The 25,749-nt window shown below is 30.5% G+C and overlaps 1 protein-coding gene across 1 annotated transcript in view; it reads right to left on the bottom strand.

The window, feature by feature from the left end:
* LOC119688560 (lachesin) overlaps positions 1-25,082 on the bottom strand; it is a 150,764-nt gene extending 125,682 nt beyond the window's left edge. Inside the window, exons 1-2 of the mRNA XM_038103233.1 lie at positions 25,074-25,082; positions 18,631-18,847 (exon numbers count right to left, since the gene is read on the bottom strand). Of these exons, the coding sequence (XP_037959161.1) occupies positions 18,631-18,847; positions 25,074-25,082 (226 nt within the window). The remainder of the gene's footprint in view (positions 1-18,630; positions 18,848-25,073) is intronic.
* Positions 25,083-25,749: the final 667 nt, after the last annotated feature.

Below are 25,749 nucleotides of genomic sequence, written 5' to 3'. Positions count from 1 at the left end.
TCAATTCACTAAGAGAGCTAGATTCTATTTCCATAGCTCGTGCCAATGGCTTTGTGGCCAGTACCAACTGGTTATAGGGACAGGTGTCAAATTCTTTAGGGTATCACAATGGACCTTATGGTCTAAGTGAATCTTCGGACGGCCCCAGTAACCCAACCTAACCTAACATAGCATCTCATATGTTTTAACATTAAAATTATTTATGTAGTAATTATTTGAAAAAAATATTTAATGGTGATAATACATATGTTCAGTTTCATCACCAAATTTAATGCTGTTAGATAGCTTCAGAATTCAAAATTTTCTTTGCAACAATATTAGTGCTGCTAGTTAGCACTTTTATGAATCAATGTTGTTAGCAACCACTTTTGTAATACTGTTCTTGTATTTTTGTGAATTTGTTTTAGAGGTTTTAGTGCTTTAAACCAGCATATTTGATTTTTCCTATTTTAAATTTAAGCAGTTATTTATTCCGTGGTTCTGATTTGACAGCATTGTATCAGCAACATATATTGCATACAACACTCATACAAAGCATTATTTTTTTACGTATATACTTAGACTTATTTAAGGTTACAATAGGCTCCTCATGTAATAAGAATGGGGTCGGAAAGAATGCCGAACAGCATATTCAATGCAGAGCCAATGACAACAAAGCACAGAGGTAGGCCAAGAACAAGGTGGAATAAGGACGTGTATGGTGATGCAAGAACGATTGGAGTATTGAACTGGAAGAGAGTAACAGAAGATAGGTACAGATGGAGGCAGATCGTGAGGAAGGCTAAGGTTCATACTGGACAGTAGTGCTAAAAAAAAAGGAGAAGCTTAGCCTTACTTAAAAAAGAAAGCGTAATAATATTGGAATTGCAAAAACTTAGAACTAAATTGTTAATTCTGCTGTATATTTAGTGAATTACAATTAATCTAATTATTTATTTTAACGGAAATGTAAAAAGTTGTGAAGAAACTCGGTAAACTTGGAGGGGTAACAAACGTGAAAAAGTCTAGAAACCATTGAAATACACATTTAGCTGATAATATTACTGTTGTTAGTGAAAGTGTTAGCCGAAGAATATAATTCATTATACGTAACATGGATCGGATATTGGTTTGTATTTCGTCCTTTAGCTCAAAGCAGAAGATTTTTGCTAAACTAAAAGTAGAACTAAATTCGGCTGAGCAACCAATGCGTAGACAATCTCCCAATTAATGATTTTTCACATAGAATTTTTTTCATAGTTGAAGCTTATTTTTGACCACCAATGTCAACAAATGTTGTGGCTTTTTTATGGAAGATGTGTAGTTTCATATTATGTCAATTTGGCACTAAGATCATGCGATGAGTCATCAATAGGTTTTTGGTGAAGTTTCATGAATACACTGTTTATATAAAAAACGTAAAAATGTCGCCGATTTTTTGTCAACTATGCGCCAAAAAATCATTAACAAAATATCACAAGATTAATCAGTGGATGATATTTCAATGATCTTCTATTTCATACTTAATTGCAAGGTTGATAGTAATAATAATCAAGCTCTACTCTCTAGCATTAGTGCATTTTATTTACGTTCACGAAGTATGGTTGGGTGGTTGGTTGTAGTGGCAGGCCATAAGATAACTTCCATGTATCTCAATTAGCGATTTTTCGTCCTTTTGCTACCACATTCCTCGCAAGAACCCTAGTATGGAAGAGTATAGACTAAATCCATCCCGTCGAATTTAGGTAATTTAGTAGGTCTTTTGTTTTCACCGATGTACAGTCTGATAACTACAAAATATATTTTTTGGTACATTTAATTTGAAAATATAAATAAAATGAACTCCAAATAATTCAGGTATTTAATCAAAGGCAACATTATTATAAATTCCTCAAAGTAGTGCTTAATGATCTATAAAAAAATAAATTGTTTTGAGAAGAAATTATATGTATAATAGTTTAAAATTGAAATGATGTGTTATTTCTCTGATAATTTCCATTTTCTTCGGAACTAATAAAAATTTTCTTTAAATACTAGTGAAAACAGCAGATTTCCTTGAAACAATCGCATATTTAGTGAGATTTAAATAAGATGACTATGCTTCGAGCAAAATTCTCGAATGACTATTGTTATCACTTTAATGAACGGAAGAAAAACTTCACCTTTTAACATCTCCTAGTATATCCCCTCTTTTCATAATTCTGGCTATGTCACTACTTCGAAGCATTAAAGATTCTAAAAAATATCATATGTGTTAAATAATTTTTTTCTTGCAAGGACGACCATTATTTTATGTTCCATTTACAGTATATTATCTTTATATTATTCTTATAAGTAGTCCTTATGTCTTTATACTTATTTTATTTCTGTACATTATCACTGCAGCAGTAGTTGTAGTTTTTACTGTTGTACTGTAAGAATTTAAGTTACGACGAGCACTGACAACTTGACAGCTTGCGTTGAATGGAGTGAAGGGGCTTACTTCGTAATTGATTTTATATTCCAATTTCTCTGCCAACGGTGTCTTTGTTATGATAATTGAAAATAAGTAAGAGAGGTTAGTTTCTAAACATTAGTTAAAGCAAGATTAAAGACTATATCTATTTGAACTGCCTCATCTAGCAAAAAGTCAATTTTATATTTAATTTCAATTTGTATATTGTGATTCCAGGTAGTTAAGAAATAAACTCTTTTTAACAAATTGGATTTGTTATAAGTCGACAGAATACACATTTAATTATATTAATGGTGGAATTTACTGCATAGTACAATTACGTCCATGGATCGTGTAGTACAAATTGAAAAAGCACAACATATTCTTTAGTTAAATAAAGATAAAAAAAACTGAAGATGAAAGGCACCAATTTCCTGATATTTTTTATCATTAAAATCTAAAAATCACTAATGTTAATACAATCCACAATATACATGGCTAAAAATATACACAGGATATGATACGATCACAGATCACTGTGATCATCATATACTATAGTTTTATAATATAATAACTACGAAATACAGGTCATAAAAACCATCGATCTGAATTAACTACTGATTTTCGAATATAAAATATTTTAGTTATTGAATAAATATTGCGCCTATATAATATATTTTATATTAAAATTAGTCACCTATGATGAGTGAGAGACTTTATATAAAGGTAAAAATTGTGTAATATACATTTTCGCGGTATCATCAAAAAGCTAAGAGAGAAGTTAAGACCATTCATGTGTGTGTATGTGTGCATTTTCATAACAAAGAGTTTGTCAGGTCTAAAGTATTGAACGGGAAAAAATGCTGCGAAATTTTAATGAATCAATTAAAATAACGAAAAAAACTGTTTTTTTTTGTTTTATACATAAACATAGAACTCCATGTTCACTCAAAATCATGAGAAATTTTAATGAATCAATTGAAATAATGGAAAAAATGTATATAACTTTTTTTCATATTTAACACAGAAACAGAATTTTATGTTTTAATTTTTTTAATATTTTATAAAATAACATAAAATTCCATGTTTTCTCAAAACAAAAATTTCTCATGAGAAATTTCAATGAATCAATTGAAATAACGAAAAAAATGTATATAATTTTTTTTCATATTTAATACAGAAACATAGATTTCTATATATTAATTTTTTTTTGTTTTATACAAAAACGTAGAATTCTATGTTTTTTTAAGTCATTAACAATTTTTAATGGATTAATGGAAATAAAAATATATGTTAATTTTTTTGCATATTTTATACAGAAACAAAAACATAGAATTCTATGTTTTTGTTTTTGTAGTTATACATAGAATATTCTTTGAATAATTAATTAATTATAATAATTTGTATATGCCACAGCTGGTAACGCACGAAATTGTTTACTGCCGGCATATGACTTTCGAGGATGGAAATGTATCTGGACAAAAAGTTGGTAATAGAAAACATTTGTGCTTTAACTGAAACTAAAATGAGAATGAAAAACAGAAATAAACATGAATTTAATAAATAACTGAAATTTTGTAGTTTAGCGTAAGTGTAAAACTTTTAATGCATTTGTGTGTGTCAAGCTAAGGCCACTAAAGTATTTTATTCAGCCGCGGTTGGTAATTAAGTGGCAAACTTTATGTGGCAACACTGGAGGCCTGCAAATATTTTCCTGCTTTTTCATTTGCTTTTTTAATTTCGTTTTCATTTTAATTAAAGAGCCCACAAATTAACTCGGAATTTAAATGATTTGTGAGATAATGAAATTGTTTCGTTTGGCTTCATCAACGTTTGAATATAGCAATTAAATAGATTATAGCAATAATTATTGAGAAAGCAAATTAATTTGAATAAATTGAAAAATAAATTAAAATCTTGGATTTATATATATTAAAAATATTTGAAATATTTTTTTTTTCTTTGCAACGATACAGAAATAAATACAATGGCTCTTTTGTTTTCATATTAGCAATTAAAAATTGAAAAAACCAAGTATTATATTTTGGTATTCATATTACAAGCGAGAGAAAAGTATAAATAAATATGAGTACGAACCTATGTTATAGAAATAGTTATAAATTTAAACATTCGTTTATTTTCTCGATACATTTTGCCAAAGGATATGTAATCTGAAATAAAATAATAATACTACTGATATGAATGCAGTACCCTCACGTGTAATACAAGCCATTAAGGGATTATTATGACAACAGCAGACGCCAGTAGAATGACTATTAAAGAACAATTTCTATGCAAGTTTCTTTGAGAAAAATACCCTCATTGCAACTGTCTCTAGACTTTTTTGTATAACGATTTATTTTTAACCTCGAAACAAATTTCAGTTTCGGCAACAACCTTGTCATTCGATCCAAATTTTCTTCCTAAAAACATTTGTCTGAGCTCGCTAAATATGTAGTAGCAGAAACAAGCAATCCAAATTCTTCCAATTTCGGCATAATGTTTAACAATTCTGACATGTTACATTATATTTTTATTAAAAGACTTTTTTCTATCCAGCCAAATCTTTTTCAATACAATCATTGAAAAATGTACCATACGTATTCTAAGTAATCAAAACTATCTAAAATGTGTGACTTCGTCTTATAAAAAACCCAAAGCATTTATTAGTTTCATTTTTTCTTCTTCTTTATTCAAAATAGATTTCTGTAGGGGCGACACATTACAACAGTTTTATACTCATTATCGGGAATTATATTTTGATATCAAAATGAATTTTTTCTTCATAAATTTTATGTTGGGGTCGCTTAGATCTTAATCAAGTGAATACTGCCCAGAATTCAGTTTGACGGATGTAAAGATATGCCGACCCCTGTCAGGTAAGAATAATGATTTTATGCTATAATTCATTATATTGTAACAGAAATCAATAATCTGGTTCTATATACTCCGGTCGAACTTTTCGATTTTCTATTTACAATCGTTCTAGAGCAACCAGATAGTATGCTGCGTGCACGGACTGATCTTCTAGGACGAGCTCACTATGAATGCTTAAAGCGAATCTTAAAGCGAAGAAAGCGGTCAGCAAAGTTTTAATATTATTTTTCTGATATCTTAATTTTTTTTTTAACACTTTTGGTGACTTTTATATTATACGCCGACACGATGTTTCATCATTAGTTTCATCTCAACATTGCTGAACTTTCTAATTTTGGAAGCTGTGAGGGTGTTTAATCATCGTCTTTACAATCCTGATGACATTGTCTATTACTAACAGACATTTTGCGTATAGTGGTTAAGACCTTACCACCAGATTTCTGTATTTCGATATTTTCTGTTTAACAAACACAAAATATATGCATTGTCACACATTATATTAAGAAACCTGAAACATTAAACACCGAAACATGGATAATTTACAGCGCGAATTATTAATGTTTTGATAATTTAAATCAACTGTCCACAAACGTTACTATCAACATTTACTTTAACTAGAACTTGATTATTATTTTTTCGTAATTATAGATTACGTGAGGTTGAGAGAAAGGATGTTTACACATATCGACACTTTTCTTCGAAAGCTTTCAAGTGCTTTCCATGCTTTCAAATTTGCCGGGTAGCAGCAAGTAATATCTTTACTACGCTGTTTAGTTTCTTGATGTAGTTATAAAGACCCAATAAGATTGCCTTCGTTATAATGAAGGCAATTATTATAATGAAGTACTTGATGAATAGCAACTTAGCTTTTTAGTGGCAATACAATATATAGATATTGCCATTTATATGTGCTGCCATGGGAGTACACAGTATCTCTTAGCACTTCCATAATAACACAAACTTCGGGTTTACATATAAAACATTTCATTCTCTCTCTCTCTCTCTCTCTCTCTCTCTCTCTTCTGTCTATGTTGGGGCCTTTTTTAACTATCTCATTTGCTATCTCATACTGTTGAATATCTGTTCGATCGCATAGAGTCGGTTCCTTCCGATTTGGATATTTGTGTCGTGATAATATGTGTCGTGATGTGTGACAATTCATTAAAAATTCTCGCTATATATATTCTGGATTCAATTGCTTTCATTACCACCTTACTGCCTAGATAGACAGCAATATTTGAAGGTGGAACTGTGTGTACTTCTACTGACCTGGCTGCTCTTTTAATTACGTTTATCACAGCTTGAATATTACAACTATGAGTGAGTCGATATGGGTGGTTGGTATGCTAATTTTCGATGACTTGCTGTGTCATATAAAGGGTAAACTTAAATATATTTTTATTAAATAACAGGCTATGAAAGTACCCCGACCTAAAAGAACTATTATGCGCTAAACTTGAATATACTTTTCCGGCAATCGTATTAGATTAGTAATGAATAAACAATTGAGTTTTAACTCTGGTAGATTACGCCAATATATCAACATTATCATTAATATTTTTAGGGGGCTAACAAATATAAGGTTATTATTTTTTATACAGATGCAGGTACAGATACAGGTATCCATATACTACGTGGAAGAAAAAGTTTTCAATTCGTATTTCCCAAAAATAGTTAATTTTTGTTGTTGTTATTGTTTTCTGACAACAAATATAAATTATTTTCATATCATTAAAGTACAAATGTAGCATTTATTGACTGAAACAAATGGAAAAAATTTAATTCCAACTAAATTATTTATAAATCTGCCACTGCAACTCACTGCTGTAATAAATAAATAAGCACTTGTGATTGAATATATATTTTTGTTGATATTTTCAAATCCATTACTGCTCTCAACTTCCCCGCAACTCAGTGAAATATACGAAAATTGGGTTTGTGTGGAACAAATTGCATCAGAGATGAAAGCTATCAGTCGGAATAAGCAATACGAACAGATTCGCCATGATTCAGACATGAAAAATGCACAAACGATAAACTTTCTATTAGCAACTTTAAGTTGTGAAAATATTTCTGCTGCAAATTGACTGATTTATGTGCTTTTAGGTATTTTCCAAGAAAATGCAGACATATGGAATCTTAAATCGCTTCTCTTGAATCAGGTTAACGCATTTTTCATGTCAGTTTACGTACAAAAATCACCATCTCAAACACTTTGAGATAAATTGAAGATAATTAAACTGTGTTCGATAATTAACTCATTAGGCTGCATTCAAAATTTTTGTGGACAAAAGTTCATGAAAAAAAGTAAATTCTTGTTAGGACATCTCAGATATACGGGAGGGTAAAACATAAAACGTAATTAATAGGAAAATTGTCAAAAGTTTTGGAATAAAACTATTTAGCACAATTTGGTCCCCTTGTTATTTGCTGAGGCACTTCGGCCTTTTAATACAAATACTTTTCCGCCAGACAATGAAGCACACCCAAAAACTTCGGTAGTTTTCTTACAAAAATTTTTAGGCAAATACCAATGTACTTTTATGTACATTGATATATATATCGACATTATCATATGGTATATATATATATATATGTATTTATATATATATTCATATTTAAAAAATTTTGTGAAAGTTTTTTTTGTATATATCAAGAGCTATTCAAAAGGTTCGTCTGGTTTTGAAGGCCCAGATATTTGTATGCATTTTTGCTCAAAAATAGTATTGTTATGTTGAAAACAAAACAACTAATACTACTTTCATAAAACATAGTATTATAAATATTAATATATATACAGTATATCTGGATCGGCGTCTCACCTGGAAACACCATATATATACGAATCGCAAGCAACTTGGTCAGAAAATGCGCTTCATGTACTGGCTTCTTTGCCAAAATTCAAAGCTATCACTAAACAATTAAGTACTTCTATATAAAGTTATTTTAAAACCAATATGGACTTATGGTGTCTCGATCTGGGAAACAGCTGATATTAGAGAGATGTATCAAAAATACTTCGTTTATGTGCGACTGCTCCATGGCATATCCCAAATAGTATTTAACAGCGCGATCTCTAGATCCCATCAGCAAAACCTACCGAATAAGACTATCAAATCACTCGAACTTACTACCACACTAGTCGTTGTCAGATATAAATCATTCACGTCAACTAAGAAGACTTTCTACGTCAGAGGCGTCAAATAGAATCCAAAATACGTGAATCGTTAACGTAAATTCACTGATATTAAATATTTATAGCCAACTATTGATTCATTATTAGCTGTAATTTGATCTTTAGCGGTGTTTGCTTCTGAGTGTCTCGCACATATTTACATATCATTTTATTCCATTTTTTATATATATAAGTAATACTGAATGTTCTTTTACAGATTGTATTTACAAAAAATATATATAAAAAATAAAAAAAGTACAATATATACATTTTATCTATTTTATATATCAGATATAATAATTAAAGTTTAAATGCAAAATATGCTTAAATACTTCAAAGCATATTATTCATACTCTCGAGACTTTAAAGGGGAATATCCATCAACATTAAGTTAGAATAGAGCTATTCCCAACAATGTATCAAACCATCGAAAATTATCGCAAAAGTATTCAGTATTATACGTATATCACACCTAATGACAAGGTCCAAGCAATACAATTACACAGGAATGAAAACCACAATTACAAGCGTATCACTATATGTTAAATAGTTAAATATGCTTGCAAGTAGATATTCTGAAAGAAATGGTATCCAAAGCTTTTTCAGAACTTTAAGTCTAGGTAATGTTTTGCACCGGGTTAATATGATCTTGAATAACACAGTGGGAAGAAAATAAGAGTTTTCTTTAAAGAACATAATTTGCAGTCATCCAATAAAACCCTACAAACCACACAATCATAATCTAGTATAATATACTACAATATATCTTTTCCGCCATTAAATTGATACTAAATCTTTGAAAAGACAAAGATTTATATTTTTAAAAAATAAAGATACATAATCGTTCTTTACCAAGAAATTAAAAATTTCAGTATTATCACATGTTGGCAGACCAGAATACCTAAAAGATATAATAATTTCAGATATGGAGCATAAAATTCATTATCGGGTAATGGAAATGAATGTTACCATAACTACAAGAATATTTGCTTATAAAAAATTTGTCAGCAAAATGGATACCAAGTGTATTTCCAATGGATCATAAAGGTACCCGCTTTCATTTACAAGCAAGGTATTAAAGATACTATTTGGTTATTGCATTTTTCTTTATATTCTACTATTTAATACTATTATCTAATATCTAATTTTAACTGATACCATTATATGCTAACATGTTGAACCTTTTTGGAACGAGTTAAGGATACCTTGGCTACCTGAACCCTCTAAAACCATCTTTCAGACATAACCATAGATGGTTTTAGCCATCAGACTATTAAAGTCCGCAATTCAGTAATCAGTGAGTGAAACTTATGCAGTTTAGTATTTCAAATTCAATTTTTTTTCACTTTATATACATATTTATATATATCTATATATATAATTGTGTATTTACTTATAAATTTAGTAATGAAGTAGCCGATATTAATTTTTGATTTTATTCATTAAATATAATTTGGTGCCAATTTCATAAAATGTCTAACTGTATATCGAAATATCCTAATATTTATACCAATATATTTCCTCTCTAAGATTATTTGTTTTATCATATATATAATAGTGCACCTTTAAGCCTTATGGGACAGTCATTAGTAATAACTGATCTTATTAAGCTTTGACTTTCAATATTTTGTATGTGACAAATAATTATATATAAAAAAACATTCTCTCGAAAGCTATATATGCTTGGAACTACATGTTTATATGAAACCCCGTTAATGGAATTTTTTGGTTTTAATGGTTGGAGAGTTTTATTCTTTGTTTATATAAGGAGCGCACAGTAGTAGTTTTGCTATAATGTGATATATCGTATATGGTTATGAAATTGTAAGTCTTAATATCAACCTAAGTTATTGTAAAATTAGATTATTTTCGATAGATTTATATTTGAGGAGCCAGTCAATCTCAGTAGTTTATAAACTTTTATAGAAAAATGTTTAATTCGTTACAGCTCTAGGCATTTTCAAAATGTTCCATTACTTTTGTGCATTTTCTTTCTTGTAGAGTCTTTAGTTCTGGTTAAAGGTGATACCAAATTTTGCAGCATGGCCCATGAAACCTACTGGCCTAGTAGTTTAATGAAAATTCATTTGTGTTTCTGTAATTAAACATACACTGTGATTCAACCGTCGACTGGCGAACAGTCGAACCAAAATAGAAAATTATAAAAACAATTACACTAAGAGTAGAAAAAAAAAATATTAAGCTTATGAAAGGTGAACATGATTTTTCACACTAAAGTGAAAAAATTGTCCGGAAAAACAGAAAAACAGTAATGGCGGAACATTTATTATCAATCATACACGCTGGCGCTCCTACGCACTTCCCTTTATTTATGTGGCGCATTTGAAATAGCAGTGAAAAATTTGCATTTTTTTCATTTTTATTACGGCACGAAGGATACAACTCAAAAACAGATTTCACAGTCAATGCACAACAATACAACAGGAAATGACAGTATTTGCATATGTTCCGGTTTTGAAGTTGACACATCAACATCATCCGTGCAGTACCAGCAGGAGCGGCTGGAGCCGCTGGAGCAGCAGGAGCGGCAGGAGCGGCAGGAGTAGCAGTAAAAAATGTGAAATCCAAAAATACGAAAAGATATTAAAATATTTAAAAACTATGCTTGCGAGTTGGAGTTTGTTTAAAAATGCATATGTGCACATTTCAAAGGACATAAAAAATGTTGCCACACATAAATTTCAGCTAAAAAAATTCAAAATTTTCGAGTTAAAAAAATTTGTGCTTCTTTGGAAATCACTGACAGCCACTCTGGCCGCATATTTTGTTGGCCGGGCAACATATGTTGGCCATGTGCAACAGTTAGATGCCAACGTACAATACAACGGAGCGTGCATATATGAATATCCAGACAAATTACGGATGGGCAAGTACGTAAGCGGATAGACAGGGAGCACACTGGCAACAGGCCCATTGTTTGTTGAGAGACAGTAAATGTTGCATACAATACGAAAATATTATTTTTTATTAATATTTTTTCGTTTGCATTTTTTTTCTTTGTAAATGTATACGCAGCAAGAAAGAAAGGACATTTAAGGATTCTTCTTCTTTGGGCTCTTCATACTGTTGGTCTTGCATTGATTTTGCTTTGGTAGTTTTACTCTTACAGCATCTTTCATAATATCATTATCGATATAGTAATCATGTCATCAAATCATACATTGAATGATTTCGTAGCAGCTAAAAAAAACTTCAAAGTACCAGTCTTTTCAATATTTTTGGGATGTTGAATGTTTTCAGCATTCATATATAGTTTAAGGTATATAATCCGAAACAAAGCAACAGAAATAAAGGCAGCTACCACGTAAAGCTTAAATACATAAAAATACAATTACTTATAATATGACTTATTCAGTGACAAACTGAGCTTTTATAAAATATGTTAAAAATTTAAAACTTCCAGATTTTTTTAATGTAAAAAGAACTAAATTATTCACCGCAATCTATTACCACTATTACTGACTAACTTACTTACAGATCCATTACAGGCCTAATTTATCCTTGGTCGTGTCGAGTAGCCTCCGCCAGCCAGCCCGAACGTGTTGTTTCATGTTGCCAGTTGGTAGCACCGAGCGCCCCTAAATCATTCGTCACTTGATCCTTCCACCGAAAATGCGGTTGCCTTCTATTGCATTCTCTACCTGCGGGTACCGAAACAAACACCTTCCTTGCGAAGCACTTTCTTCCATTCGCACAAAATGAACAAGCCAACGAAGCCGATAAATTAGCTAATACAGCTTATCGTCCCATCTAATGAGATACTCGTCGCCAACGCGTAAGGGACCAAGGACTCTTCTCTTCTGGAGAATTTTCATCACTGTTGGTAATTGTCTAAACTTCGCACCACACAGCATGACAGGCGTCTCTAAAAGATTTGTAGAGCGTGATTTTTGTTTGTCGAGAGAGGGCTTTATTTCTCAATTGCCTACTTAATCTGAAGTAACATCTGCTGGCAAAAGTGACTTTTTGTTGAATCTCTAGGCTGACGCCATTTTTGGTGGTTACCACTACTTCTGACACTAAAAACTTTAATTTGTGATTTAGAAGAATTATTGACATTTAGCACCCTAACGCCTTCTGCAGAATGCATCTTATAAGATGGATTCTGTGAAACCCTAGTAATCTATAGCACTTTTTTACTAAAATTCTTTTTTTATTTAAAGTATGACATAACGGATAATACTAAAGTGTAAATTTTTATGACAATTAATTTTAAAAAAATAAAACACATTAAGTTTATACTAGCGCTATCTTTTTAGGCTTGCGTCTAACAATGAAAACACAAGAGCTAATTATTAAAAATGGATTTATTGTTTTTCGAAATCTTCTCCGTGATGATCAGGTCATTTTCACATTCGATTGACACAATTTTCGAAACTGTTTTGCCACTCTGAAGTTGGTATCTCTAAAACCAGAGTTTTGAAGGTCTCAACAGCCTGATCGGTCGTAGTAAAACGCTCGTCACTCATTTTTTCCTTAATGTGCCAAGCCGGAACTGTAAGGCAGATGAATCATCAACAAGACGTTTGGAGTGCTCAAAAACTCTTTTATTTGAGCTGATGTGCGAAAACTATTCGTTTGGTTTTCCTTATTTGTTCGAAGACTTCCCTAAAACGAATGATTATTTACAAGTCAGATTTGACCGTTCTGAACGTCAAGAATAAATTGCGTGGACAACGATTTTTGTTGGCAAAAGAAGCAAAGCCATTTTTGCATTAAAAAATTATGTTTTTACTTCCAGCCTGAAGAAGATTGGAAGAAAGGCATTGACAAATGGTTTGAAGGCATGCAAAAGTGTATGAATAATAAAGGAAAATACTTGTACTTCGAGAAACAATAAAGTAATTTTCAACGACAAGTTAGTTTTTTTTTTTTCATTATTAGGTTTAAAATATAAATAGTGACTGACCCTCGTATACAATACAAACTGCATTCTACCTACTCAGGGGAAGCATTAAATATAGAACTCTAATTAATAATGGATTTGATTGAATTTTTCAAAATTAAATCGACCTAGTGATGTCATTAACATTAAAATCGTGGTTTCCATACCATTACCATTATATTTTGTGGTCCTATAATTTGTTGTTTGAATATGTATAAAATCTTGAAAATATGGCACTACAATATATATCTAAAAATTACTTGAAAACTATTAATCAACAAAATCTTATTAATAACAATAATCTTTGTGATGCGTTTACTTCAACTTAAATTGCTTTGAAGTTTAACTGCTGTCAGCATTCCAATTGCTGATCTATCTTCGTGAAATTGTTTGCTCGTCATAAAGAACATCAAATACGATTAATATACAAGGCCCCAGGAATTTGATAAGCACTACTAAAGCAAAGTACGATTTTACTCTAATTTAGCAAAATGTGTGTTAGATTTCATATCAAAAGTGCATATATGTATATTTAAAAATTCCGTTTCAATTGCTTTCATCGCCGATGTTGCAATCAAAGATAATACAAAATATACGACAAACAGAGGCTTTATATGTAATTACGATTCCAAGATATACTTGTATCGTTATTGTATGTATATATGTGTGTATCTGCATACTTCTGTATAATAATAATAAACATCAACATGGGATTTTATAAGCCACACTGCATTCGTATCGTATTTACATTGTGTGAGAATGACTGATTATACATAATATTACAATTATATACTTCAGCTTTGTATTACAAACAACAAGTACGGAAGCTGTCATTACACAAGACATGAAATTTGAAAATTATGAGGTTTAAATGCACACACATCAAACTCATTATTCATATGAGTGACATCCAAACACATGGGAGTGCAGTCGCACTGCATAACTGCAGATACATTTTCGTTCGAAACGTGTGTGGATGTGCGAGCCTGACTATGCCCATGTGGCATATCAGAATGACATTGGTCACAGCGTCTCTATTAGGATTACGAGTGCGAGTACTCCATTGCAGCATGTATTGGGCAGTTGTCTGCAGAGTGGTTTTTTATCCATGTTGCAGTCACAACGGTTGCATGAAATCTGACAGGCAACATGTAGACGTGTAGTTAGAGTTTTTATTCCAGCTCATCATACTCCCTCTTCTGATCTTTGAACGTTATTTTCACGCTTTTCATACCTTTTTTTATAGTGTTCAAGCACGTGTACTACAGGCGCAGTAAGCGGTGAGCACAAGCAAACCCATGAAGTGTGTTCTACATATACAATTTTCACCCTTCATACGAATATACATGGTATATACATACATATGTATATATATATATTTTTTTTTTATTTATTTATTGTTTTTATTGTTGTCGAGTGCCAGTAATAATTTTTTTATAAGCAAACATGGCCCACTTAACTGTCAGAATAAATGCTGAACTAAATATAATCACGGTTGGTACCAGAAGAAATTGGTTCAGAAAAAAAATTTTTTTTTCTTGATTGGATTTACAGTTTTTAAATTACATGGAATTATTAAAATTGCTCATACATCAGTAATCTTAAAATCTCATGGATTTAATAACTTACGTGTGATATTTCTTGAAAAAAAACTATAAAATATTTCAAAAAACAATTTTTAATTTATTGAAACCTTATATATATGCGATATATTTTATGTATGAGACCAACACCCATAATATTGATTACAGATTCTCTTATGCTGGACATCAGTTAATAAGTAATTTTACCAATTTATTGACATTCTATAGTTCAGTTATCTTTGTATATATAATGCTTACTTTTTATCCCAAAAAAAAGAAGAATTACCAAAGAATTACTTATCTTAACATTGTGAACTCTTATAAAATACATAACTTGACTCAAGCAAAAGACTTCCAAAGAAATTGAAATATAGAACGATTGGCTCATTGACTCATCTACCATATAATCCTAATTCGGCATCCTATGAATTTTTCTTATTATCGCACGTTGTATATGAGCTGCGATGGGATGAATTTTCGTCGCTAAAAGAAACCCTTAATGCCATCAAAAATCATATCTCGAGATGTCTTAAGCGGAATTGAAAAAATAATATCACAAACGATTTGAATGCACGCAAAAGTTCATAGATCGTAGATGAGAATATCTTAAAAAGCAATAAAATTTTTTTGAAATTTAATTTGCATTTTTTTAATTAACGGATTCACAATATATATAGTAACTCTTGTAAAATGTAAACTTTAATATGTTTAGTCATTGTCAAAAAAGAAAATTTTAGGAATATTGATGACTTTATTGAACCATACTAAGTGCAACAACATGTAAAATAAATATACATAACTCTAATAAGTAAAATTATCATTAATCAAAATATATGCAACAAAATAATTTTTCTAGTAAAACTCCCTCTATTTCTCTTCCTATTCAAAATCGATTTCCAAGTTCATATATATTTACAGAGCAATTCTGGCAACGATCTTTCAGCTCAACACACTCAAAAATCTTGCAAAAGATCGTTTGAAAGGTCTTTCCTATTCTAGCAGCGATCTATTGCTAGACTGAAAGCTATTTACCGTCTTTCTAAAGACCAAATGAAAGATCTGCTGTTAATTAGATTTTTAGATTGTCAGCTAAGATTTTGTTCACGTTTTTCCTGCACAAACTTTTTTCATATCAAATAAAATACATTAAAATTAAAATAAAAATTTATGACAAATTAACTAATTAAAATTTGTTAAAATTAAATAATTATTTTTAACTTTATTTCTAATACGACGTAAACGTATATGTATTGATATACTATACTGCTTTATAAAAATTTTAAAATATGTATTTCATATATTTAATACATACATAATTATATATATTTCATACATAATACATATATATTATTTTTTATATATTTAAATTTTAATATTTATTTAACATTGATTTATTTATTTATTTATATTTATATTTTTTTACCACTGCTGTAGATAATGCAGCAATTTCTGCTACCATTTCTTTTATGACATGAGTTAAACTTAGTAAATACTTATTTCTATATAAATAATAATAATAATTAAATATATATCTTACAGCTCTCCATCACATTTGTATTAAAATCCAATTTATTTACTTTTACTTGCATATGATAGCGATTAGCTACTGTGATCTTACGATGAATTTCAGAATAAAACAGCTTTACCGCAAATAGAAAATGATTTTCAAAGACCCAACCAGCTTAACTGTAAAGCTATGCTTCTCTGCTATAAGCAACTAATTCACTCACTTACTCCTTCCCCATTTGGTCTGCAATCTTTTCCGCCTAAATGGAAAGAATCCGCTTATTTGAGCTGAAACTTCTTTCAGATTGCACCAACTACAAGTGTAACCCTGACGTTAATCACTTCCCCTTCTCTGTCTTTTATGACAATACCAATATCACTCGTGTTGACCAGTACCTTTTGTCACTCACCCGTTGGCAACTTACCCAGCTGCACGACCTCCCCATTCAGAATGACCTCATTCAAGCCTTGCGCTTCAAATTTCCTTAATACCTGTTCCATTACTTTGATGAGTGACACCGTAATTTCTACGTCATTCCCCTGTACAACCGCGATTTTCATGATCATAGTCACAGACCTTATCACTAGTCTTACTTCTGCGCTCGCGCTATAACCCCATCCCCCTTCACTATAACCTGAACTCCCTATTTACGCCCATGTTTTCTGGCTTAGATAAACCTAACTCACTAGGTATTAAGCCTATTTGCTCTCATCTCTCTCACCTAATTACTGGAATGAAGTTTCCACAGTTTTGTGGAAATTTTCTCCATTCATTCTTTAGAGTTTGAGTGCGTTCAAGTCTCACACCGTGGCTTTTGATACTTTCCATAAAAAAAAATACAAATGATAAAACTTTATTTAAAAGACTTTTATGCCGGAATATGTTAGCTAAACTCTTACCAACAATCTTACGGTTGATCTTATAAAGATCTTACACAATACTTTTAATGGTTTTTGCCAGAATTGCTCTGTTAATCTTTTTCGTAATTTTCGTAAATGTATAATTGTATACATAAATAAATATATATATAAATATATAATAAATATATAATATATATTAGGAGGACTTTCGAATAGCAAAGAAAGAAAGAAAGGACAAATACAAAAACTTATTTAATTTTATTGAAATTTGGCTGACCATACAAGGCTATTTTGAGTATTACCAAGTACTCATCATCAGAGGTCTTAGGAAATGATCGAAAATAAGGAAATAATTTGTTAGAACTGGAAGTGCCAGGTTTAGAACTCGTGCCTGTCAAATTAGAAGCGATGACTAATCGTGTTTATCCACAAGTAGCCAAGACTGCATAAATTTTCAGTGGTCTAGTGCTATATAATATAGGTATATAAATATATAACTAAAGTTTTTTTCATGTAAAGTTCGGAATTTCTTATAATTTGGATTCAGTTTTTTTATCGCTTATAGATATTTTTTAATTTTAGATTTTTTTATTATTCTTTAATAACAAATAAGAGTATTAATTATATTTATCACAATTAATATTACCTATTTATTAAATAATATTAGGAAAAAGAATGCAGCTGGCAAAAATTTATTCGAATTGGTTAATAGTATGTAAGGCATAAATTTATTTATGTGAATTAATCAACATGTTCTTTCTATAAAGTTCTGGACTATCATCCATTACCGAAAATTAAATGTAACTACTATATATCTAATTGCATATTAAACACATTTAATAACAAACTTTCATGCTTAATTTCAAATAGAATCCTTATTCAAAACACTGAACTGTTAATAAATTGGCTTGTGGCCTCGAAACCAACCACATTCATAGCAAACGACACATTATTAATCCATACAAAGTCAGTGCTAGGCTGTACTCGAATAAATTCCTATATCAGACCATTCGGTAAGCCCAACTACAACAATGCAGCCAACAAAAGCAGTAATCAAGTAACCATCAAGTTATTATTACTGATATCCTGCAACACAATAAGTATCACAGTAACATCTGCAAACAACAGTCGCATAAAGCACTATTGCTGTGAGGTATTTGCATGGATCATCTGCTCATATATGTGTACATTGATACAAATTTCCATCGGAAACTTTTCCATCACACGCACACCCAGGAACATGTGAATATGAATTTTATAGGGCCCTTAATATCCCATATCCACTAGAAAATCATACAAAAGAGCTTACCGACAACTTTGACGAAGCCGTATTGTGTCTTTGCAGTGACGGTGTTTATCTGACACATATAGCGTCCTTTGTCTTCCTCCTGTACGTTATTGATGTGAAGAAACCATGTGCGATGTTTGTCGTGCTTATCATGTGTCACACTAATGCGTGGATTACGCGTTATCACATGGTTGTGTACGGTTAAAATTGCGGATTGTTCGAAATGCATCCACGCAACCTACAAAGATAAATCAAGCAAAATATTAATACACCTTTGAGATATTTTAAATTGCTAAGTTGATGAAGTATGAGAGTGATGAGATGACTGAGAGTGCAAGTGCGAGTATTTGACTATGGCAATAAATTCGTATTATATATGAGAGTATAATGTGTTGTTTTGTGCAAAATAATATCAACTACGTAATAAATTTTTAAATTAAAATAGAAGTCCAATTAATAGTTTTATGTCCCATCACATAAAACACATTTCAAATAGATAAGGAAGTCTTATCTTTGGATTTCTGATATGGTTAAATATCCACTATCGGTGGTTTTGAAAACATCTATTGGTTTAATTGTGCGTATATAACTTTTAATCTGCAATTATCAGAAATTGAACCCTATCAACTCTGAAGGTGACGTGCACTCAAATTTTAAATTTTCTCATATTCTGAAAATTAATGCATAAACGACAGTTATGTATGGTATATTAACTTAACAATTTTAAAGTGTTGTTGTTTTTTAAATCACAATATTATTGTGTGTAGAAAACACATCTGAATATTTGAATTTAATTATTTAAACACAAATTTAAATGTAAAAATCACGAAAATTGCACTGAGATAAGTCATTAACAAAAAATTTGGAGTGATGAACTACAATAAAAAGATATGCTGCAGCTTTATTTCTAGATATACTGCAGTCATAAAATATTAAGTGCTCTTAATAGTTTTGTTGGTGTATTGTGCTATAGTGTTTTATAAATGCATTCCAACATAACAAATTGTTAACAACTAATATTATTAATATTATTAAATATATTTAGAAGGGATTCACGATTTGTGCACCACGATAATGCTGTGTCTCTCACACTGTATTCATGGTTTGAGATTATCCTTTACCAAAAATATAATTTATATTTTTATATAATCTTTGCATAAACTTTACAATTTAGTAGCCATGAGACTTCTGGTTATTTTTTAAGCTCAAGAGATCATTGCTGCGGGAACATCTTATTAACACAATTGAAGAGTTTTGAACGACTTTCTGATAATTGACTATAATAATATAATTTTCCAAGTTTAAAAAGAGTATTGTATCGGGTGTGGAGAATTTTAAGGGCGATAAAATATCTTTAAGAAAATAAATGAAAGTGTTAATTTTATAGCTGGATAATTTTTCTGACATTAATTTAACAATTAGCATTGTAACGACGAAGCCCTGATCCACACTAAATATACCTATTCGACTGCAAATGGAAAAACAAGTCATTACTTGATTATGTTTTGGGCGCCACTGAAAAAGTATGGCTTAATCATGCCACCAATTTATGTTCCAAAATGCAACAAATTAAACTGAAACATTACGTGGAAGAAAAATATCGGAAAATATTATCTCATCTTTTGACAAATTCATGATACGAAAAAAAAGATATGTTCAGGCATGAAACACAGCCACACGAAGGTTAGACTCGCATTTATCATTCCTGTTTTGACCAACAATCGAAACGGTATTGGTAAGTAGGAAAAGTAAAAGGTAGAAAATCATGCATGTAATATACATAATATAATACATAATATATTATGTATTTTTTTTTATGTTGAAGCTATTTGAGTCAGTGCATCAAGCACTTTTACTCCTCCTTAATCCGAGGTATTTTCAAAACCCCCCCTTTACGTCTTGATTGGATTATTGCTTATCTCTTCACCAGACTAAGCAATAATTTATTTTCATAATATATAATGATATACTATATACATATAAATCACACATACAATAATTTTAAAAAAATGTCAAATATTACTATAGTAGGATTATGTAGATAATGTTATAAATCAATTAAATATATGACATACAGCGGTCAAAAAAAGTATTCGTCATTAAGATGTGAGATGTTGTAATAACAACAAAACGAAACAAAAAAATCAAAAAAAATAATGCAGTTTTCTACGTTTGTATTCTGTTTATTAATTTTAATTAATAATTTTAAAAAATTTAAAAAAAAAATAACGAAAAAGGCAATTCTACTGATCTTTTCCTAAATTTATATCCCATTTCTTTGTTTCTTATGAAGAAAGCAGCGTTCGGCTCCTTATTATAAAGTGATTTGTGCAGTGAAATCTTAATATTTCCAAAATGGATCTTAAAGGAAGAGAAGTTTCTGATGAAGTTAAACAACTTGTAATTAAACATTATAGAAATGGCTTAAGCGAAAAAAAATTAGTGAAGTAGTAAATAGATCAAGAACTTCCACTTCTTATATTATAAAAAAATGGAAAAAATCAAACAATCAAAGATCCGGTCCACCTAAAGCACTTCCCAAAGCGGATGACCCAAGTTTAGTATGCCAAGTTCAAAAAAATCCCTAAACTCATACGGCAATTCTCTTTTATAACATTCAGAAATATTTGGGAAAAGGGGTCACATCACAAACTATTCGAAATTCGATTCAAATTTTTGGTTCTAGAGGAAGAACTGCACGAAAGAAACCATGTTTAAACAAAATTAATAGAATCAAAAGGCTATAATTTGCAAAGGCTTATGTACCATAAAAGAGCCAGAATTGTTTTGGGGTACTGTAGTTTTCACTTTTGAGAGTAAATTCAATCTTCTTAGATGCGATGGCAAGGTAATTGTGTGTAGAAAGCAAAATACGGAGCTGTAAAAACACAATACAGTTGCTTCTGTTAAACATGGTTGTGGCGGTGTTATGATTTGGGAATGTATGGCGGCATCTGGTGTGGGAAATATCGAAGTAATAAATGGGATCCTGGATCAAAAATTATGTATCTATATATTAAAGAAGAACTTGAAGCACTGTGCATTGAGAATGATTTTCAGTTCTATCAGGATAATGATACAAAGCATTTTGCGTTAAAAACCAAGCTTTAGTTATGACATAACTGCCGAAAGTGATAAAAACAACTCCGTAAAGTTCAGACTTAAACCCCCTAGAACATATGAAAGTTTGTGAATCCTTGGCTACTTGTGGATAAACACGATTAGTCATCACTTTTAATTTGAGAGGCACGAGTTCTAAGCCTGGCACTTACAGTTCTAACAAATTATATACGGACTATAAACTAATTAAAAATTCGATTATTTCCTAAGACCACTGATGATGAGTACTTGGCAATACTCAAAACAGCGTTGTACGGTCACCCAAATTTTATTAAATTAAAAAAAAATTTTTGTGTTTGTCTTTTCTTTCTTTGCTATTCGAAAACCTTCTGAATGAATTAATTAATTATATTTATATATTTAATTGCTAAATTTCAATACTATTCTTTTGTAGAGGCAGTATTTATTGAATGATTTCATATTATTCTTTCTTATATGGTACATAGAACCTAACCTAGGAACGTAATAGGGAGAATTGCCTTTATTTACAAATATGTATTTGTATGTCTAATACTTTTCTTGCCCTAATTTCACTCATTATTGAAGAAAAAAAACATATAAAATTCATGTCAATTTCATATCAGAATTGAAGAATCAGGAAGATCAAGAAGAAGAGAAGTCTAATTACTATTTTGACATCACAAATTCATTCAATAAAATGACTAAAATGAATTTGTGCTTCAGTGAGTTTTACAAAGTTTTTGCAGTTGCCACGCATTTTTGTTCCCAACCAGACCAACCAGACCAGTCAACCAATCCAACCACATCAGACGCCTCCGAGCCTCAGAACAGTAAACTCATATTAATAATGATAATCAAAAAGTGAATTTGGTAAAAAGTTTAAGCATGAAATGTCACTAAATGACAAATATTCGAATCAATTCAAAGTATGTTTTAGCAATTTTGTCATTTTTCTGCCATTTTTTCTTCTGGGCGAAATTCCCCTTTTTTGGGGGAAAACTAACAAAAACGTGCCATTCGTGCCGAAGTTGGCAACGAAAAAAGTTTGTGTAGGATGAAAAAGTCATCAATTATTATGCGAGATTATCGAAGGAAATATGAGAAATTGTTAAAGTTTGCATTAAACATACAAATTCGCACTATTCCCACCCTTTTCCTACACATTCACTTTGTAGAGTTTTAGATATTTGCATAGAATAGTAGGAAATGAATGCTTCCCATGGAAGGACAACACCATTTTTGCACGTAAAATGTTACAAGAGAGTAACATTACGCTTTGGATTCCATGCAAAAAGGGACAGACGGAATATACGATGTAATATGTTTTTTAATTTTGAAAGATAATTTAAAATATTCTCATATTCACTTTCGATTTAGAAACTTGCATGTCAGTGTCAAAAATGTTTACGCAACGTTTTCCACATTTGTACCGAAACTTAATATTATTATGTCCCACACCACATTGAAAAGAGATACATGAAGCACTGAAATTTTCAGTCCTCGACTTAATCGATGAATAGGTATGACATTTATTTTATATTTTATAAATTCTTTTCGGTAGGAGAGATACTCTTCTCCTAAATTAATTTAAAATTCATTTGCTATTTTCTGTTTTTATTCTATATTATTTTCCAATCAAGTTGAGGTGATCACATTACGTCAGACTCTGGAGGTTACGTAGCATTGGTACAGCCTATCAATGGTTTATATTTTGTTATATCACAATACTACCTCTGCACACATCAACTAATGCTATCATTGTCTTTATTAAGGAGTCTCCTCACTCTAACTCATGTGACCCAATATCATAATTTTTCGGTACAGCATTGTTAATATTATGAATACTTTTGATATAACTCTGCTCACTCTGCACTTTTGCTGGAATTTTATGGACCGACAAATGAATGTATTAAACGAAATTTATTCATTACGTGATGTGGCTTTTGCTTTAGTATTCATCTACTGAAATATTACAGAAAATCAATTACACTTCTTAAATTACAATCAATTTAAGATTCTGGATTTTTAGATATTGCAAACAAACGGCATTGAAAATATTCAGCTACTTCTGTTACCAATTTATACCATTCTCGATATAATCATTTGCTAATGAGTTACTTTCAGTTATTATTTAAATAATAGGCTATTAAAGCACCCCGACCTAAAAGATCTATTGTGTGCCTAAAGGCCCAACTATGACAATTTTAGACTATTTATAAATCTTGTAATTGCTGTGGGCTTAATTTCACCTATTTGATTTGGAACTAAGATCTCGCTTCCAAGGTAAACGAGTCTACGTCTTGCTATCGCTGGGCAGTTGCATAGAACATGTTCTGATGTTTTCTTCTCCTCATGACAGAGTTGACAGGAGTCACTTTCTAGCACACCTATAATCATCATATAGTAATCAAGTCTACAGTGTCCTGTAAGTACTTACAGTTATTCTGTGATCTAATGTTTCACCAGGGGCTAAGATATCACATTGATATCACCTTATCTTCTATTGCTATGAAAACATATTCAGCTTTTCTTCACCTAATAATTCAGCTAATATGAAATCGCTATGAGATCCAGATTCTATATGATACACACGATCATGATCATGATCTGGTTATTCTTCGATCATATACATTTGGTATTCATTTTCCTTATTGTTTGTGCTGCTTCACAATTTTCTGAGATCAACTATACCTATGTGTAAGAACTATTCATTAACCGCTCTAAAAAGCTTTTCCATCCATTATTCTCTGCCATAGAAGTTTTGACAAGTTAAATTATTTATTCAATAATTTAACTTGTATTATTTATTTAATGTTTTTAATTTATATATAACTATTTTATGCCCAAAATTATAAGTATTGTGTTATACTGGGCTAATTGATCAATAACGTTCATTTTTTCTTAAAAATACAAATTAAACAAAAATAATTTAAATTCTATCACAAAAAGTTGTGATAAAATGAAAGTCAAAAAACTAAATTAAATAGAAATTAGTGTGCAATACTTTAAGTTGTTTTTGTTTAATTCTTCCTTTTAACAAAATCTGAAAGCAATTGATCAATTAGCCTAATATAAGAATATACCATATTTTAGATAATCCACCAGAACAACTGGAGGTTTCATATGCAGGATATGATTTATGAAGAGAACCAGCTCTACGTTCTACGTTTTCGAATAAAAGCTACTTCCTTTTATCTTCATTCCTTTTTTTTACAATTTAAAAAAGTTCTCTGTAAGACATGTGCCCAATATCACTTCTGTTCCCATTAACTATCCCATAATTGCTATACTATATTGTGTCTAATCAGGTTAACTAATAAGGCTAGTTAAAGAGCCAAACCTTTTGCCGATATAACACTTGAAGTTGTAATAATTCCTCTTACTTTAGCCATATCTTAGAAAAATGTATCCAAAGGAGTATATTTAGCAACTTCGGTTGATATGTGGTCTGGATTTGTGTACTGAGTGGTATTACGAAATCAATTTTCTTTTTTTATAATTTAATAAAAATTCGTTCCATTCTATTTCACGTTTTCAACCATATTTACCAATCACAGTTGCTCTTATCATTAATTGTATAAAATCTATTAATTTAATCTGAATTATTTATCCTTTATTTAAATGTGATTAAAAGAAATCTTATTAAAACCTTAATGCAACGTCTGAAACAAAATTCAAAAAAGTATTTAGTCGAATAACATAAATAAAATTTCCAAGCATTATTCCTTCAAAAAAAAAACAGACATTTTATCATTGGAAAGAATGCTTTTAATATCAATTAAAAATATAAAGAAAATATTGAAGAAATCCAATTATTGTTCAATCAATCAATATTAAAGAGAACAGATTCAGTTATAAATTAACTTGTACGGTTTGGCCATTCGGACTCGTAAAGGCGAGCCAGGGAGTTAGAGTGAATCCACACAATTACCAAGCGATCAGAATTGAATGAAGGGTAATATCCACAATATTTTCAGTGAATTAATCAGTGAAGCTTTAAGACAAGGCAGCATTAACTACAGTTTTTTATTAAAATCGACTAAACATAATAATCACATA

Source organism: Teleopsis dalmanni, chromosome X, assembly GCF_002237135.1.
Source record: "Teleopsis dalmanni isolate 2A chromosome X, ASM223713v2, whole genome shotgun sequence".
Lineage (NCBI taxonomy): Eukaryota > Metazoa > Arthropoda > Insecta > Diptera > Diopsidae > Teleopsis > Teleopsis dalmanni.
Note: the sequence above shows the minus strand (reverse complement) of the source record. Positions and strands in the feature narration are given on the sequence as shown.